Here is a 20319-nt window from a genome sequence, read left to right as displayed (position 1 = left end):
CTTGGGCCTGTGAAGCAACGTCCTCCACAACTAGACTGAAGAACAAAACGACAGCAACTTGTCTGTTCCCCTTCCCCCAATTCCTCAGCACTGTTCCCATCCCCCAATTTCCCAATAAAAATCTTTAAAAAAAATAAATAAACAGCAGCCAAGAGTTAAATGAGTGTGGGGCAAGGGTCTCCAGCCTCGTGGACTAAGATCCTCGAATTGGGCCGACACACCGCCTTTATTTCTCCACCTACCCGGAAGTAGCATTGTTTTCTCCACAGTCTGTGAGTCTCATTCCTGAGAACTTTCTCAAGCCAGGTTACCCATGCCTGCAAGCTGCTATTACCAAGAGTCCGCAGCGATAAGACAGATGCTCTGCTTTCACACACCCTATACGCAAACAAACGACCCCACGAAGATAAGATTATTGTGCTGAGGACAGATACTGTCACACCATCAGGTCATTTCCCAAGCAGATTGAGGGAAGGAATGTTGCTACAGAGGTAGAAAACCTCCAGTCTCTTTGGGGGGTGAGTGAGGGCTCATGCCCACCTCCATCAGCCCCGAGATTTCTCCTGATGGCCTCCAACCGACCGTGCCTGTCTTAGGTTGTTCCTCCCACGAGGAATCTTACCCGTCATTGACTAACCGGCCATCCTTTGGAGCCAAACAGGGAGACGCAAGGTGTATGAGCAGTGTCCTCAAAAGGGTCAGATTAGGGTTAAGCGTGGGGGGGGAGGCGCGCGGGCGGGCTACGACAGAAGGCTGAACAGCTGCATGGCAACAACGTTTGACTTCTGTTTCTGTAATTACAAGAGGTGCTCAAAGTGGTTACCATCAGCGTAATTTTAATACAGTTTTTTCCTGTCTTAAAATGTGTATATATTTTTTGGCACCCTCCGTGTGTGTGTGTGTGTGTGTGTGTGTGTGTGTGTGTGTGTATATTTATGCATATGTACATATATACACATGTATATGTCACGTGTGTGTTATATATATTTATATATATATATATCATAGTATTTCTTCAGATGGTTAATCATTTCATTAATATTACCTGGGAAATGTTAATACTGCCTGTTTGATCCTTGAATTGACTTTGGTGGTATACTCCACTATTTGAACCCAAGGTTGTTATGGGATAGTGTAGACTATTACCTTCCCTTCTTCCTTTGGCAGTCCTAGAGTCAGTTATCATCAGTTGCTTTTTTAGGACCAATCCAATTATTAGCCCCATTGACTAACCTCAGACTCTTCCTAATAGTCTGTAAACTCTTTGCAGACATGGATTAAATCCTTTTATCTTTCCACACCGAGCACAGTGCCTGGATTCTTACGTTGCATGTTATGGGAGCTTAACAAATGGCTTATTGGTAAATTAATTAATTATAAATGAGACTTCTGGATAGCCTGTGTCTTATTGAGCTTCTAATTGTTTCTTCAGCAGCATTAACTGGAAAGCACAATTTCCCAAGAGCTCTGCTTTATTTTATTTAATGTTGCAGAGAGGGGCTTTGTCATGATGATATAAAATTTTGATTAAATGGAAACAGCAGTGTATTTCTCTTCTACCAACAGCGCCACATAAAATACCATTTATTTAATGGAGAAACAATTGGAAAGGAAAGGTTTTCTCAAAGTATTATAACCAAGACATGGTATAGAGTTTTAAAATGATTTATGCTTCCTATGTAGGACTTGCTCAGTTAATGTATCCACTTATTAGGCATTAGGACATTTAGAGTGAGGAGCAAGGTTATGAAATAGATGTGCAAACATGGAAGTAGAAAGAAGCTGTATAGTTTGAATAAGTTAATGCTGCCCTAGTGAGCCTAATGTTCTCTTTTTCCCCTTTCTTCATTTAATGACTGAGCCGTTTCCCCCAGTATATTAACTATGGCCTAGAAGTGAATGAAAACTTTTGAGCAGCTACATCAGATAATAAGCTAAGAAGGGTAAATGCAACTTTCTAAAAGGTCCAATATAAAAACAAATAGTAGCTTATGCGCTGGGATATCGAAATGTAGTGTTTGATCCCCAGGTACCCTACTTAGATTCTGAGTCTGATTCAAGCAGGACCACCGCTAATCCATTTCCCTTGTGAAAATTAGAAAAATGTGCCCTTCCTTGAGTAAAATTGTTGAGTATGTTATGCACAACTTGAACAATTCTATGTTCAGTCCTGGAAAAAAAGTGGGAATGTGGATGGGTACCCTCTCTGGCCTAGTTTGGTGATTATGGACTCCACCCTCTCATAAGGAATGGAACAAGGAATTCCATAAAGAATGGGAATGAGGGGATGGGACCAGGAGCATTGGCTCAGACGTTTAATCAGTAGCATCCACCTTCAAGTCACCCAAGCAGTGGTTCCATAAATCAAACTTAGTTTTAAATCAGTGACCAGAATATCTGCGTTCTATTAAAAATCATACAAAACTGTTGCTGAAAGTATGTGCCCCTTTGGCTCAGCCTGGCTCTGCTGGTTTGGGATATGGGGGCCCATAACCCTGGCAGGAGCAAGCCTGTGTATATACTTCACACACACCCCAAATGTCAGAGCCCACATACCACTGGTAGTGTATACATCCTCTCACCCTACTCCCATCTCAATAAGTCTACCCTGGTTGGTATGGAAAATGAGTCAGTCAGAATTGAGCCTCCTAGAGCTGGACAGGTACTGGGATGTGCCAATGAGTTGCAATTACCTGGCTCCTCCAAGGATATGCATTTTATGGGTGCCAATGTGGAGTTACATGACATAAATTTCCCCCATGGCTTTAGGTTTCAACTGTGAGACCCAGTATCTCTTCTGCTATCACATACATTCTGATATACTTCACACATGTCTATTTTGTGGATACTGCAGCCCCTCGCCAGCTATCCTGGATTCAGGTTACATAGACACACATAGCGTTCTATTAAGTACTCAAAATAATGCAGTGTTTCTATATTTAAATGAGCACTGAAATGTTTAAAATAGAATCTGAAACACTTTTCACTTAGAGTTTCCGCATTTTACTTTTCTTAAGTTAATGCTTTTTTTTATATATATATATATACTTCTGGTTGTTTAAATAAAATGTGACTAAGTAAATTCAGACCACATATTATAAAATGTAAAAGCATGTATTAGTTACCCATTCTCTAATTGTGTGGTTAGAACTCTACAACCCACTGAATTTCTGAATAAAAAGTAATATATGTTCCTTCCAAGTCTCTGAGTCTGTTTAGAACTTGCTAATATGACTTAGGAGGTAGGAGAAAGGGTCTTTTTCTATGCCCTAAAGACTCAGTGAGGAGTAAGTTGAAAGCCCTTAAAGACATCAGGCTCTAACAGAAATACAAATCCCAATTTAAGGCTTTTTTTTTTTTTTAAGATTTTTATTGGGGAATTGGGGGGATGGGAATGGTGCTGGAGAATTGGGGGGAGGGGAACAGACAAGTTGCTGTCTTTTTGTTCTTCAGTCTAGTTGTGGAGGATGTTGCTTCACTGGCCCAAGTTGGCACCATCATTGCGCTCTTCCCTGGTGAGGCAGATCAGTCACTGGCTCCTGGATGGCCACTCATGCTGGCTGCTGGCTACACACAGTAGCCCATGGCAACCCACTGCAGCAGGGGGCTGCTTACGCCGTCGCCAGTGGACTCACGGCAGCCCAGCTCCAGGTTGAGCTGTTGTTCAGCATCTTAGCTGTAGAGGGCAGTGTCACTGGCCCTCATATGTGGGATCTGAACCGGGGTCCTCTGGTGTCCCAAGCCAGTTCTTAACCATCGTGCCACTCGGCCGGCCCAAGGCTATTCTTGTACTTAGTGTTAGACTAAATTGGAAAGACTTGTCTAATGAGCTTTCATTTAAGAAATGTCTATTAGTGACATAAATTCACATTGAGATTGTAATTTCACCATGAGGTTGTTTATATACTATTTTATTTTTAAAAGACTATACCATGGAATATGATCATGGACTATTTCAAACATATACAAAATTAAGAGAGAATATGATAATGAACCCTTATGCAACATTACCCAGTTTCATCAGCTAACGTTTTGTCAATTGTGTTTCCTCGGAAGTCCCCCTCCTTTCTTTGCCCCATAGTGTTTAAAGTAAATTTCAGACATCATGTCAATTCACCTGTAAATAGTTCAGAATTTATCTCTGATTTATAAGGCCTATTTTTAAACATAAGCACCATATTATTATCATACCTATAAAATTAATAATTCCTTAATGTCATTTAATACCCTTCCACATTCAGATTTCCCTGGTTGTCTCAAAAATGTCCCTTTACAGATTGTTCAAATTAGAACCCATATAAGGTTCATGCATTGTATTCGGCTGTTTATGTCTCTCGGGTTTCATTTTTTCCATATTAATTTTTATATTTTTCTTTACATTTTCTTGTAATTTATCAAGGGAGTTGAAAAGGAAAAATTGCTATTAAAATTAGCATGTTAGGCTTTACCTTTAAGTCATTAATTTGTGCATTTTTTACATTTTCAGCTTCATACATATTTAATGCTGAAATGTGAAAGTCTGAGAAAATAGGGGTTGTAAACCAGAAAGATTTCCAAAACAGACATGAATTGATTTTATTACTGAACAGCACAAACCAAATGCAGAAATTTGGCTCCCTCCCTATTTGAGTTTAAGTAGGGCTGTATTAAATCACATTTTTAAGCTACCTTATAGTTTGACCTAACTAGAATACCACTTTAATTATGAATACAAAATCTATAAATAATGATCCCTTTGCTTCTGGGATCTTACCTTTTTTGTCTTTCAGATTTGAGGTTGGTATTTCAGTATAGTAAATTCAAACTAAAGGCAGTGTTTTCCTACCAAATGTGTGTCTCCTCTACTGTTACCAATTAGCATGCATAAATGGTTTGTCTATTGAAAGTATTTCCCACTGAGTTCACTCTGATAACTCCAAAACTTTGTTCTTTGTAAAAATAGTTGAATCATATATTTGTTTCTTTTTAAAAATACTTATTTTGCTATTCTACCAGGTTGGTGCATTATTTTCTTTCAACATGGATAGGAGGACAGAAAAGAATTTCTTCTGCCACTATAATTTTAACACTACCGTGCTTGATATAAATTGTGCAATGCTGCTAAAAAGCCTCAAAATTTTAACACTTCTTTTTATAAACTCTCAATCTTGTGATATCTTTCCTTTCTTAGGATATGAACGAGTCTGCCAAACAAGAAGATATTTTAGAATCCACAACAGATGCTGCAGAATGGAGTCTAGAAGTGGAGCGTGTACTACCACAACTGAAAGTCATGATTAGGACTGACAATAAGGTATAGAAGAAGAACTCATTTCGTTCAGATAGAATTTCATAAGGCAATTTCAGGGTCAAGGGTATGTCCATTATACCAGTATTTTAAGAAGGGCAAAGGATTCTGTTTCCAGTGTTTTTGTCTTATTAGAGATTTAATAAATTATCATTGAAATAAATAATGTAATAGGGTCCAGAAAGCAAAGAATGGATCTTAGGTGAATAATGAATGAAATTGGAATTCTAGTAGTGTATACCAACTGAGTAGAGTTAGACAGTGCTTTAGAATTATGCTGAATGGCAAAACAGAAGACATCCTGGAAGTTGCCTTATATAATCTATTCTGTGCATGTGATTTTAAAAGTTAAATATTAAGAAAATAATCAAGAAGACATATGCAATTAGATTTGAGAATGAGGCCAGATGAACTGGTCCATTTCATCAAGTTTCTGTATCCTTTTTACCTATAATTTATTAGTAAGAACTTTAGAACAGGCTAATAGCTGACTAGACAAGACTGCTCTCATTAGTATTAATATAATACAGTCATCTTTACAAAAGGGATGAGAGGCATCTAGGTAACGAAATTAAAGGATTTTCAGCCTTGGAGGCTAGGGACAAGCCCCAGCATTATGGAACAAGATTCCAGGGAAGCGTGTCACTCTGAAAATGTGGCCCTGTATCCGTCCCCTAAGTAGAAGGCCTGCAAAGATTGCTGTTTCCAGAGTTCCCTGGAAGCAAATTCATTCTTAGAATGTCTGGATTCAGGCTTGTAGAACTGTGTTCTAGAGAAGGTAAGAAGTAGCCAAGACTCCTAGGGAAGTCCTAGAACAGGATAAGGACAGCAGAGGTCACACTAGACTAAACAGATGTGGAACAAACTTGATCTAAGGTAAGTGGGCAAATCCTGTAGCCTGTTCACCATGTGTTTACCCAATCACTATGAGCACAGCTATTATTTGACTACATTAGGGATGAATTCATGATTTCCATATCTCCTATATAAGTACATATTAATAAGTATTTCTTCACTAATTAGATCTCTGCTGGATAGTCATAATTTGCAAAAAATGTATTTTTTTCTAAAAGTCCCATTTCTGATTCTTTAGTTTTATCGGAACCAAGTCTCTTCATCAAATTAAAAATCACTATTGTGATTCTAGTTAGAATGACATGTTAAAATAATTGTGTGGTTGGGAACTCTCAAGTACCTCTTAATCCCACAAGGAAGGAAGTTTAATTTGTTTACTTTCAAGCTAAGTAAACTCTTGAAATCAAACATCTGATTTAGAACCTAATAGGATCACAAGAGAGTGGTTTTGTAAGCATGGTCATTGATTTCCACATAATAGAAGTAACTGAATGAAGAAGAAGGAATATAAATGTAACTGCTAACATACGAGTATACAGTTTTTTACAAAACTAAGTGCAGGTCAAATTCTATTACAAACCAATATTGCAGTAATCAAAATCTTGTGTTCTTAAAGAATCAATGTTTTCCTGCTTTGGGGAAAAATTAACCAGTTGAAAGTTGGACTCTCAGTCTCATGACATACATTACCAGCCTTGATCTTATGAGGATATACTGTGCCAAATTAATTACACAATCAAATTTTATAGGCAAGATTCTAAAATGTCAGATAAAGTTTTGGGGTTTTCTTTTTTAGGACTTTTTAGAATATATCAATATTATTTTGAACTTGGATTTTTGTGGTAAAACATAATGATCTAAAGTCATATTTGATTGCTTTTTCAGAATTCTTCTCAGATCATTTGGTCTTGGTGTTTAGTATTTCACAAGCTTTTCTTTCTTCTAAGAACTTCAGATGTAGCAAATGTTTAGCTTACTTAAGGAAAATAAAGCTATATATTGCTTTGAGAAAATAAGGGACTAATGGATAGATCAATGTTTTTTATGTCTCAGAAATAAAAATAATCTGGTTATATATGAGCTTCCTTCATCAGAAGAGGTTGACCCCAGCATCACGGTGGATTCCATTCTTCTCCAAATCCTGACTCTACCAAAACCAAACCCTCTCTTTTACTTTTGGCCAAAACAATAAACTTTCACTCAACACAGGCTAGGTAGGACATTTAGAGATTTCAACTTTGTTTCTGAGGGGAAAAAAGGAATTAATTCTTTTCAGATCAATGTGTTTTACTGATTACTGTTAAATTAATTTCTAAGTAGCATAGATATGTGGGAGATAAATAATAAAGGGCCTCCACTATTCAAATCCATTATAAATTTTTTTTAAATGGTCTTGTGTTAGTAGTAAATAAGTTCCATATTTATTTGGTACTAAGTCAAATGTTTGTTTTGCTTTTTATTCTCACAAGTTCAGTTTATTTCTTGTGTGCTTCCTAGCAGGGAATTATAAAAAAAAGTACCTCTCCTTTTCTGTTCTTTTTACATACTATAGTATGCATGCTTTAATGAGATCGTATCATATACCAGAATTTTATTTTGTATATTCTCCGTAAGGTTGTAATCAAGTTTTTATTGTTAGGCTAGTGTATCCCTGTTTCTGGTACTACTCCTTGTTATTGTTTGCAGTTCTCAAAGAATGCAAACACATTTTAATATTAGCTTAAACAAATTACAATGAGGAAAATACATGTGTTGCCCAAAATACGAATAATATGTTCCACAATGGAGATAAAGGATTTTTGTCACATGCTAGCTTGAATGGACAATATTAGTAGTTTCCTTTCTAGTGTTGTTTATAGAGAATGCTCCTAGTGTTTACCTCCAGAGTAGTTACACACTCAGAGACCAGCTCAGACCTGCTCCAACCTGGAATAATGTGTCTAAAGACACAGAAGATCTGCCAGGAGAGCCAATAAATTCAGCCAAAAACTAAATCATTCCACTCTAGTTAATGCCTCCGTTATGACCAAGTAAGGCTGAGTAAGGCTCAGGAATCAGTTCCCTAGAAGGGCAATCTGAGGACAGCTAAGCTAGAGGAGGTGTCGGCGCCATCTAATGAAATTGTCTGCAAGCGTTGTTGTGACACAGTAACTTTTGTTCTTTTGTTCTTTCCCTCCTTATTTTCTTCCGTTTATTTCTCTTACCCCTTACTTTTCTGCCATGTTTTTCTCTCTTTTGTATTGTTCTCTATTAGACCCAGTAGTACTCACAAGTATTACATAGCTGGTGGAATTCAAAACTAAGTGCAAACATATGTGATTATCATCAGACTAGACTCTGTAACTAGTCAAGAATTATCCTAATCTCGGAGTCTTCTTAAAGTACAATTTTGTTTTTGATTATAAAAATAATAGGGAAGCAATATTTCAAGGGGAGAGGGGGCAGGCAGTGTGCTGTGAATTAGAAGGTAGCAATCACATATATAGTCCCACTATCAATTCCTGATTTATTGAACCAAAATTTCAGAATCTTAGTGGAACTGTGGTAGCTATAAAGACCCAAAGAAGATGAAGCCTATCTCACACACCTCCCCTAGGCACCCAGAATTTATATTTACACCACTAATTAGCTGTGTGACCCAGAACAGGCTACTCTACCTCTCTGTTCCTTCTTTTCCTCATCTCATCTGTAAAATGGGACCAACCCTACAGAGTTGTTGTACCAACAACAGTGTCTAACACATAGTTAATGCCTAATAAATGTTAATTATTGTTATGTTACAATGTTGTTATGGTAATATTATTGTTTTCTATCATAGCCCTTTGTATTCAGTGCCTATATCAGTATTCAGGAAGAATGTATAAAATGTCTGCACTAATGCTTCCATTATTTAAGGGAGTATTTATGAACGTCAGCCTTATATTCTTACATGCAGATATAATCAGATTCATATAAGTAGCAGTTTGGTAAATCATTCTAGTTTTTTCCCCCACATAAAGGTACATATAATATGATGATGATAATAATAATAATAACTGACATTGACTGTTTATTGCGTGTGAAGTGCTATTCTTAGCACTTCAAATATATTAACTCATTTAATCGTTTCCACTGCCCTATGAGATGCAGCCACCTTTTACTATAGATGAAGAGACTGAAACACAGAGAAATTAAGTAACTTGCCTTTGCCTAGTAAGTGACAGATATGACACAAACCTGTAACCCAAGCTGTTACCTATTTGAGTAGCGACAATATAGCATAGTGGTTCAATGCACAAGTTCTGAATCCAGTTTGCTTGAATACAAATCCTGGCTCTAACTCTTACTAGCTGTTGGACCCTGTGGGCAAGTTATTCAACCACTCTGCCTCAGTTTCCTCATCTATAAAATGGAGTTCATTATAAAACCTACCTCAAAGGATTGTTAAAAGGATTGAGTGAATTAACATATCTAAAGCACTTAGAATGGTGCAGAGGAATTACTTAAAATATTTTGAACACTATTTCTGTGTGCTTTTATGTATACAGTTGAGATTATACCTTCATTTTTTTAACATAACATACCATCATGAGCATTTCCACACATCCTTAAAAATTATACACCATAACTTTAGATGGCTGTCTGTACTGCTGGAAAGTTACCATCACTATCCAGCTGAGTGCCAGGTAGCAGAGATGGTTTGCCCAACCTCAGCAGTTTAGGGTCAAAGCACGAGGTCTAGGATCTGGGTGGAGGGATGACAGAGCAAGAGCTGGTGGTTAGAATATGGGCAAGCGTAGCTACCATAAGATCTGAGCAAACAGACCAATGGCAAGAATTGGAATCTGCCAATTAGTCACTTTAGAGAAACAAGTGGTTATTGAAGGTGGGAGTCCAGTTGAAAGGCAAAACATGGAGAGCAGGAAGCAGAAATGAAGATTAAAAGAAAATCAGATTTAGAAATCGTGTGTAATTGCTCCAAGAGCATACAGTCAGACCAGCCTATAGGTTGTAGCTGCTGTTACTTTTTTTCACCTTGCACCAAGGACTCTTCTCCAGGGTCCTTGAGGACAATTATTAAAGGATAATATTTTCCTACATGATTGAAATACTTTTAACTCCATAATAGTATTTTTTTTTTAACTTTTAAGTGAATCAGTTGACAGTTGCTAAGTTGAATGATAATAGTAGTTGAAACAGAGCTGCCAAAGAATTCTATATGCCCCATATTTCTGGGGGAATAGGAAATATGGATGTATATTCATATAGATTTCACTTTTTGTGTTTTTGATTAAGTTTGAATCACTACATAAATACTTAGTGCTGTTTCTTGAGGAAAATTATTCTATCTCTCTGGGTTTTCTTTTTACTATAAAAAAGAAAGCCTTTATTTGACTTTGTGAAGTAAACAGACACCACCTAAATGAGAGCAAGTAAAGGCTATGTATTCAGAGCTTGCTATAGCAAGGTAGCCAGCCACCATCACTTGTGTTTGTCAGAGACTCAAAGGCAGGCAAGAGTATTTAAAAGACTTATAGTGGGGAAAATAGGGGAGACTTCAGATATGTTCAGATATGACTGGAAATTTGGAGGTGGTCTATCTATAAGCAGTCCTCCTATGTGATTGATTAGGGGAGGACATCTGGCTTTGTCTGATTGGTCCTATGTTGGCAGGGGGCTGGGGGCACAAGAAATGGGGAGTCTGGCTGTTATTAACTCCTGACCACCTTGGACTGATTGCTACACAGGTTAGCTTTCTGAACTAGTTGCTGCAGATTGTGGGTGAGAATTCTGTTTTTTATAATGGTCTGGCCATTGTATTTTTGTTCATTTGTATACAGTCGTGTACCACATAATGCTACTGGTCAATGATGGAGCTGAAAATTTCCTATTGCCTAGGGATGTCATAGCTCTCATTAATAGAGAGGAATGATCATGGTGCATTATATGATGAAAAAAAGAAACCAAGCAAACCACATGGACATATTTCTGAAAAGAGTGACACCTCCTCATAAAGAGCCTCAGCAGGTCCTTGAGGAGGTCTTCCAGAAGAAGGCCCTGTGGTCATAGGAGATGACAGCGCCATGTGAGTTATTGCCCCTGAAGACCTCCCAGCAGGACAAGATGGGAAGGTGGAAACAGTGGTATTGACGCTCCTGACCTTGTGTCTAGGCCTAGGCTAATGTGCGTGCTTGTCTTTTAGTTTTTAACAAAAATGTCCAAAAAGTAAGAAAAAATTAAAAAGTAGAAATAAGCTTATAGAGCAAGGATAGTTATAAAGAAATATTTTTGTATAGCTATACAACATGTTTGTGTTTTAAGCTAAGTGTTATTACAAGAGTTGAAAAGTTAAAATTAAGGTTTATAAAGTAAAAAGTCACAGTAAGCTAAGGTTAATTTATTTTAAAGAAATAATTTTTTTAATAAATTTAGCCCGTGTATAGTATTCATACAGTTTGCTGTCAAACAGTATGTTGTGTTACACCAGCAGCAGCCTCATCCATCTTGTGTTTACCACGTCTCTTGATTGCGTTATTTTCTCCTGTGCTTGATTTAATCTCATGTTGTTTTATAAATATAGTGTAGCCTAAGTGTACAGTGTTTATAAAGTCTATTGTAGTACACAGTAATGTCCTCGGCCTTCACATTTACTCACCACTCACTCACTGACGCACCCAGAGCCTCTTCCAGGCCTGTAGGCTCCATTTGTGGGAAGTCCTGTAGAGGTATACCATTTTTTAATCTTTTATACGATATTCTTACTGTACCTTTTCTAGGTTTAGATACACAAAAACCATCGTGTTACAGCTGCCTATAGTATTCAGGACAGTAACATGCTATACAGTCTTGTAGCCTAGGAGCTATAAACTATACCATAGAGCCTAGGTGTGTAGTAGGCTATACCTTCTCAGTTTGTGTAAGTGCCCTCTGTGCTGTTCACACAAGGATGAAATCGTGTAACAACACATTTCTCAGAACATACCCTTGTTGTTAAGCAATGCATGACTGTATTCAGTCTCTGAACTTCATTCACTGAGCCGAGAGAAAGTGGCTTTTTAAAATGATCAATCTTAGTAGTCTTTATCAGGAGAATGATGATTTTTTTTCAAGTTAAGGGTTTTTACCACAATAGAAACCAAGTAAATATTAATAATATTTATTCCTCTTCCCCAGAAATAAGAGCAAAAAGTGTGAAATCAGTTTTCAACTAAACCTTTCATAGTATAGGCCCTTTTCTTTAATTATATAATATTTATACTTAAAAGATTGTATGTTATAATGATTTAATGTTAGGTGTTTAATGCAGTAACAAATGTTCTATCATACTTTAATGCCCTGTAGATATTGTAATTAAAATTTTGATTAATGACTTAAATAGATTTTTTCCCCAAATTATAATTAAATGTTTCCTGCTTTGTTATTTTAAAACATAGTTGGGTAAGTACCTCCTTCATTTCACCAAAAAGTCTCTAGTCATTATGTAAATCTTTAGGTTCATTGCAAGGGATTTAGATGGAGATTTTTTAAGGCTTTGAAAGCATTACAGCACTATTTTTAATTATTTCAAGCATTGATTCACTGAACTGCTTTTCTTAACACCCCTACCTGTTCTTCAGTGTCTGACTTTCTCAGGGTGCAGTTGTAAAAAGAACCTGAAACTTTAAATCTCAACTCCAAACAATTGGATTTTGTTTTAACGTAAATAAACCATACAGGTGTTGCCTTGGGTGATTCGCAGCAGGAAACCTTTCTGGAAGAGTCATTGTGCTGATGGAATCATTGCAATAGTCTCGAGCCTTTGGGCTCTCTAGTCACTTTCAGAGCTAAAACCTAAGAGGGAGGAGAGAGGCCTTCATTAATCAGCAGATGGAATTCCATTTAAATGAACCTGGAGGGACCACAGAATTGCTTTATTAGATCTAAGTCTCTTCCAATTGGAAGCCAAATCCTGCAGAAATGTACAATGGTAGGCTTTCTCTTTTTACTATGGTAGACAAATCTGTATCTGGAAGCAAGAGAGGGTATTTTTCTCATTCCAAAGCAGTGGCGAGAGTAACTTGCTTTGACCGTCTGCCATCATTGTGTTTGGATGCAATGTAAGAAAAGTGTTAATAAAATTTAGCTCTCTAAATATTTCTGACCTGTTGTGATTTATAAGTTGTTATAGTTTGGGAATAAAGAGCATTTCTTAAGATTTGTACTTATTAGAGATGTTATTAGAGATGCTATATTAATAGGATTCTTGTATCCCTGAGCAAAAACATATAATCTGTGGGCTAGGATCCAGGAATATATTTTATGTATATATTTGTCATTAAAATGAGATTCTGCCTATTATATGAATAATGGAGAAATTATATTTATAATTCTTACAGATTTTCTCGTAGACTTTTTGTTGAGAAGTATTCACATAATTAAAAAAATTAAGGCACCAAATTTTTAAAAATCAGCTTTTACAATTACCAGTAACAAATGTAAACACAGGTGGCCATAAGTTGGCCTCCATGAGGCTCCATGCAGGAGTAATATCTCTAATTACTGCCATAAATGTTTGTAATTATATCTATTGCTGCCAGACAATAAATGTTTTTTAATATAGTAAGGCCATAAATGTACATACTGCTGTTATTTAAACAAAATACAATTTTTAGCAAATTTATCCTTGAAACACCTGCTATAATCAAAAAGAGGTGAATGCTATCAAAATAGACTGCCTAAATTAACTAGACACACATACATTTTTAGAGCAGCCTGCATGATTACTCAACTGCCTGTCGACTCAGAGAAAGAGGGGAAATACTCACTGGCAGACTTATACAGGCAAGCTTTCTTTATAGGAGACAACACAAAACAGAAAATGGTTTTTGATTTTTGTATCGTTTTTAAAACATGGTGCTATTTTGTGGACTTCAAGTTGTATTTGCAAGGTCAACTTTTTTTTTTTTCCTTTGTAGCATGTGGGTCATGGATAGATAATCAAGGCTGTGAGAAAGAATACTATGCTTAAAATGATACATGTGAAAAAATACTGCAAAGGGGTGGAGAAAAGCCCAGCCGTCCTTAAGCAACTGGAAAAGATTTTTAGCTGCTCCTGTAATAGTCTTGTTGAACATTCAAGATATTCTGTGTTTAAAGATAGTTGATGATGCCTTCCTTCCTATTTACCCTGAGTGTGATAAATGTTTCAACTGGATCGGGGAAAGGTTTCATTTATCACAAGTGGAAATAGGAGAACAAGCGTTTGTACTTCAGAGATTACCATCAGCTCTAACTAAAGAGCATCAACAGTGGTAGTAGATTTTAATGAAATAACCAATAAAGACTGGATATTATATAAATACAGCAGAGGGAAGTTACTAATGCCTCACGGCAGGTACACCTCAAATAGACATTTGTGATTGAGAGCAGTGAATTAAATACATATTGATTATAATTAAAATTTCTAGACTGCCTAAATATTTCAATATTGCGAAGTATGATTTAATGTTTCCTTTAAATTACTTAATATAAAATAAGAATTGAAGCAGAAACCATTTGTCATGTGGACCTCCCTATAAAATGTACTTTTTAATTGGCTTGCCTCTTTTTCTATTCAATGATATTAGAGTAGTTCTCACCATCACTGTGTTTTATTACAGATTTCTTAATATCTGGACAAATTTTACTCCCATAGTCTTTATCCAATTATAGTTGATTGTTTCCTTATGCCAAGGAAACAATTTGTGTTCTTGGTTCTTCAAATATGCCGATGACTTTATTTTTCAGCTTTGTTTGTTTAGGGGGGATCAGTATGAGATAAAGTTTTGATTAGTAGATTCTTGAAATTGAGAGGGACTGCCAAGGTCACCCCTTCCAACTATCCAGCATGGTTATTCAGTATCTTGTGAAGTCATTGTATTCTGATTTGGCCTAAGAGTGTCCCTGCATTCTCAGAAGGAAGGGTCCTATTCACTCCCTCTCTGCCTTGCCAGATCTCTTATCTGGGCTTGTGACTCTTCCCAAGGCCTGGAAACCCTCACTCAGGAGAGATGTGGTCATATGGATGGAGTAAGCATGAATAATAAGGCTGAGTCAACATATGAAAACGGCTGAGGAACAGATGGTAGTTCATAAAGATAATCTCTGAGCACACCTTAGAAAGGTAATTATTTAACTAACAAGGTTTTTATTTAGAAATTATGGCTCTCCAGTTTTAGTTCAGTTCCAGGCAGGTGTGAGAACACCAACGACTGTTATGATAGCCTTTGCTAACCCTCTGTACACAGTCTTCATTTTCTCTACAAGAGGAACATCTAGAAAGCAGGATCTTTCCTGAGGAAACACATACTTCCAGCAATCGTGATTCCCACACCGCCTGCAACAAGTACACACATACAACACACACCACCCATACATATTCAGCTCTTCTTAAGTCGTAGGTTTAGTTCTGTGAATGCTTATAAAGAAAAATCATGCCTTCACACCGCAGGGGTATACCACAGAAGACTTGAAGCTGCTGGCAATGAAAGAAAAAAGTCCCCTTTAAAAATTCAGGAAAGCCAAAATCTGTAATTATTCCACAACCTGATGGGCATTTTTCATTAAGAAAGTAATTCAATCTCATGAAAAAGGTATTTAATTTAATGGACAGTCTCACTCTTCCTCTGTTACACACATACATACACACATACACACACAAATACGTGCACAAATGTGAGCAGTGAATCAAAGCTGAAAATTAATCTAACAAAACACGAAGAGACTGCAAAACTGCTTCTGCAAAGAGGCAAAAAGAGAATACACATAATGAGTTCCGTGCTCTCGTGGAGGAGGGAGATATGTACGCCACTCACATCCTTGCAGAAAGCAGGATAAACTATTGACTTGTCCCAGAAATATTTGCTACAGTGAACTTAGACCTACACAACTCCTTCTATCAAGCCGCCTTCTCTGCCTCTCTCACTTAACCTGATTTCCTGCCATCGGATTTCCAAAGAATGTTATCATTGATGTGGATGGGGCATTAAAGGTGTCACAGGAACATCAGTATTCCATGTTGAAATTTTGAGAGTGATTACTTTTGGACTGGAGCTCGCACTTGGCCCTACGTCTCTACCATTGCAGCTACAATTATAATTTTAATCACTGAGTTTCTCTCCCTGTGGTTGAAATAGGATGAACTGTTCGATCCCCTTATAAGCAAGGACTTGCTGTGTAGCCACAGAGAGTATTGTCAGGTTGGTGGAGTACAGTCAGGTCTAGCTGTCTGTTCCAAGAGTGGCAGAGGGCTGCCTAATCAAGGTCATGCCCTTCCAGAAGAGCCCGCATCTGGGCTTCTGTGAGTCATTTATATAAAGTCTGGGACTAATATAAATAATGCTGCTTTGAAAACTCTTGTACGGAATTTGGTAAACATGTATGTATTTCTACTGGAATTTCTACTAGAAATGGAATTGCTAGGTCATAGCGTATGTATATGTTCAGCTTTAGCAGACCCTCCCAAGAGTGTATGAAAGCTCTAATTGCTCCACATCTTTATCAACATTCAGTATTGTTTTAGTCTTTTTTTAATTTTAGTCATCAAAGTAGGTATGTTGTGATGTTTCATTGTTATTTTAATTTGCATTTCCTTGATGACCAATGAAATTGAGTCCCTTTCCATATGTTTCTTTGCTATTTGGACATCCTCTTTTGTCTTTTGCTATTGGGTTATCTGCTTTTTCTTTTGATTTATAGTTCTTTACATACTCTGGGTAGGAACCCTTTGTCTGATGTATGTATTGGGTTTTTGGAAAAGTCATGGCATATTTTGTCTATGTTTTTCAAAGGTCATTTATTTATATAAAGAACAAAGATCAATCAATGATATATTGCCCATTTTGTTCGATAACCTTTTGCCATCTTTCAGTGAGCTTCATAATTCCTCGTTCATAGAAGGACCTGTCTTTATTTGCAAAAAACTGAAGAAGGTGCTTATTTATAGCCTCATCTGAATTGAACATTATACCATGCAAGGAGTTTTGAAGAGAGTGAAACAAGTGGAAGTCTGACAGCGCAAGGTCAGGCGAGTATGGTGGGTGTGGCAACACATCCCATCCAAGCTCCAATAGCTTTTGACAGTGATCAAACTTGTGTGTGGTCTCGCGTTGTTGTGATGGAACACAACTCCTTTACAGTTAACAAGCTCTGGATGTTTCTGGATGATGGATTCGTTCAAACTGTCCAATTGCTGACAGTACACATTCGAATTGATTGTTTGGTTCCTTGGTAGGAGCTCAAAAAATGCAACACCTTTAAAATTCCACCATACTGAGAGTCTACCTACCTCTGATGAATGTCTGCTTTCAATGTTGTTTGAGGTGAATCATCACGTCGGGACCAAGACAGTTTGCGCACCACATTGTTGTAAACAATCCACTTCTCATCACCAGTTCTCAGTCACTTCAAAAAAGGATCGTTTTCCTCACGTTTAATGGCATATCACAGATGATTATATGTGCCATGAAATGAACTTCTTTGAGTTCATGCGGAACCCAAATATCGAGCTTGCTTACGTATCCCAGCTTCTTCAGGTGGTCGTGAATGCTTGAATGATGGATGTTCAATGTTTCTGCAGTCTCTCGTGTCGTGTAACATGGGTTTGACTCGATTAATGCCTTTGTTTTGTCGTCATCAACCTCTGTGGGCCTTCCTGACCGAGGAGCATCGTTGAGATAAAAATCCCCAGCATGGAATTTCATGAACCATCGTTGGCACTGACGTTCTTGTAGAGCATTGTCACCGTAAACTTTATGCAACTATTCACAAGCTTGATAAGCGTTCTTCCCTTTACGGAAGTAAAATAGTAAAATATGGCAAAAATGCACAGTTTGTTCTTCCATCTTCAGCTTGTTGTAAATTCTTCAAAACTCCACCAAATCGCCAATTTTTTTTTTACAATGAAGCTAGAACTGTCAGCTGTCAAATGCCATAGCAATAACTTAGATGCGAATGACTCTAGTACTTCCAAAAATGAACTAGTGCCATCTGTCACAAACATGCATCATGACTTTTCCGACCACACAATATTATGAGTATCTACTCTTTAGCTTCTCTTTTCAATCTTTTTGGTGTATTTTGATAAACAGTGGCTTAATTTTAATATACTCAAAATGATCTTTTTTAGGGGGAGGAGAATATGGCTAATATTTATGTTTTATTTAAGAATCTTTGCTTACCCCAATGTTATAAAGATATTCTCCTATGTTTTCTTTTTGAACCTTTATTGCTTTTCTTTTGCAGTCCATCTAGCATTGATTCTTGTGTATAGAGTGAGGTAGAATTTAAGATTTATGTGATTTTCATACATATATGCAACTGACCCAGTTTATAAAAAATGTTATCCTTTCACCAGTTCTCTGCCTTGTCATAAAAGCAAGCATGTATGTATGAATCTATGTCTAGATGCTATTTTATTACATTAGTCTATTTCTTGTTATCTAATCCTATTCAATATGGTATCTTTTAGTTTTTATTTTCTGTTTATTTGTTGTTGTATATAAAAATACAGTTCTTGGTGCATGTGTGTATAGAGATACACACATGTCCAGCAAACTTACTAAATTCACTTATCTATTCATTTATTCTAATAATAGGCCTGCAGATTCTTTTGTATTTTCTGTGTATACAGTTATATCATCTGCAGACAACATCAATCTCATTTCTTTCTTTACCAGCCTTATCCCTTTTATTTCTTTTACCTTATCTGATGTGCTTGTTAGGAACTCTATGTTGGATTTAAGTGCCATTAGCACAGGAAGAGCTTTCCGTATTTCATTTTTACCATTTTTCATTAAGTATGATGTTAGCTTTATGACTTTTATAAATATCCTTTAATAGATTCAGGAACTTCTCTTTTGTTCCTAGTTTGCTGTTGTTAGTATGAATGGATGTTAAATTTTTCAAATGACTTTTTCTTCACCTGTTGAGGTGATCATATGATTTATCTCCTCTTTTTTTCTCTCTTAGTACGGTGGATTATATTGATTGATTTTTGAGTAACTAACCTTGCAGTTTAGAATAAATCTAACTTAATCATGATATATTATTCTTTTTATATATTACTGGATTCAATTTGTTGGTATTTTGTTGAGGATTTTTATATCTATGTTTACAAAAGTTATTGATCTGTAATTTTTCTTGTTTTTTAGGTGTCTGTCAGGTTTCAGTGTAATGCTATGCAGGTCTCATAAAACAAGTTGGCAGTTGCTCTCCCTTTTTTTTTCTTGTTCTCTGGTAGAATTTGTATAAGGCTGTTGTTATTTCTTTCTAAAATATTTGGGAAAATTCACTGATGAAGCCATAATTACATAGGTTATCTTTAAAAGTGTTTTAAATTCATTTTTTTCACTATACAATTGATATATAAATACGGTCTTGTAAAAATTCAAATATTATAGATAAAACTACAGTCTCCTTTAATCTGTGTCCCCTTAAAATTTTTAGTTCTACTTTACTACATTTCATTAGGGATATGATATAACAAATCTGAGCTCTCCTACAGGTTTGCCTCTGTGAGCCTGGACAGTCTATTTAAAAGTAGCTGTGTCTCAATTCCCTCATCTTAGTAGAGTTTTTCAGAGAATTATATGTGATGATGTATGGACAGTGCTTCTTATCATAGTGCCTGACAAACACTAAGCATTCCTTGAATATTAACACTGAATTTGTTATTATTAGACTTAAAAAGATCTCAGAATGGTTGTGACTATTGGGAGACTACTCTGCACCCAAGCTAGGAGCTAGAAAAGGTTTCTGGTAGCTAAAATGGATATCACAAAAAACGATGTACTAAAGCTTATGCAGTTTATTGATAGAAGAGTCTTCCTACAAATCCTCCTTTGGAGCTTACATATACTTATTTTAGAGATTACTTTAACAAGGTTGGCTATCCAGATTGTTCATCCACAGAAGATAAGAAACAGCAAACCTCCTGTAGCATCTATGCTTTACAAAACCACCGAGCTAAGAAACATTTATTTAATGTGCAAACTTGAATTGGGAGTTGTCAGAGTTTTTTGTGCTTCTTATTGAAATTGGGTGACAAAATAAGGAAATGAAAGGAGCGGCTTGGTATAATAGAAAATCTGTAAGTGAGAGAAAGGACATTTGATTTCCTATTTACTTTGTGATCAACAGTGGAAAAATCACACAACCTCAATTTGTTACCCAACCTGTGA

At 36.5% G+C, this 20319-nt stretch overlaps 1 protein-coding gene across 1 annotated transcript in view; it reads left to right on the top strand.

Moving 5' to 3' along the window:
- IFT57 (intraflagellar transport 57) overlaps window positions 1-20319 on the top strand; it is a 55250-nt gene that overhangs the window by 21668 nt on the left and 13263 nt on the right. The window contains exon 6 of the mRNA XM_019651185.1: window positions 5171-5293. Coding sequence (XP_019506730.1) covers window positions 5171-5293 — 123 coding nt within the window. The remainder of the gene's footprint in view (window positions 1-5170; window positions 5294-20319) is intronic.

Source organism: Hipposideros armiger, unplaced genomic scaffold (genome assembly GCF_001890085.2).
Source record: "Hipposideros armiger isolate ML-2016 unplaced genomic scaffold, ASM189008v1 scaffold_154, whole genome shotgun sequence".
Lineage (NCBI taxonomy): Eukaryota > Metazoa > Chordata > Mammalia > Chiroptera > Hipposideridae > Hipposideros > Hipposideros armiger.
This window is presented reverse-complemented; position numbering and strand designations above follow the sequence as displayed.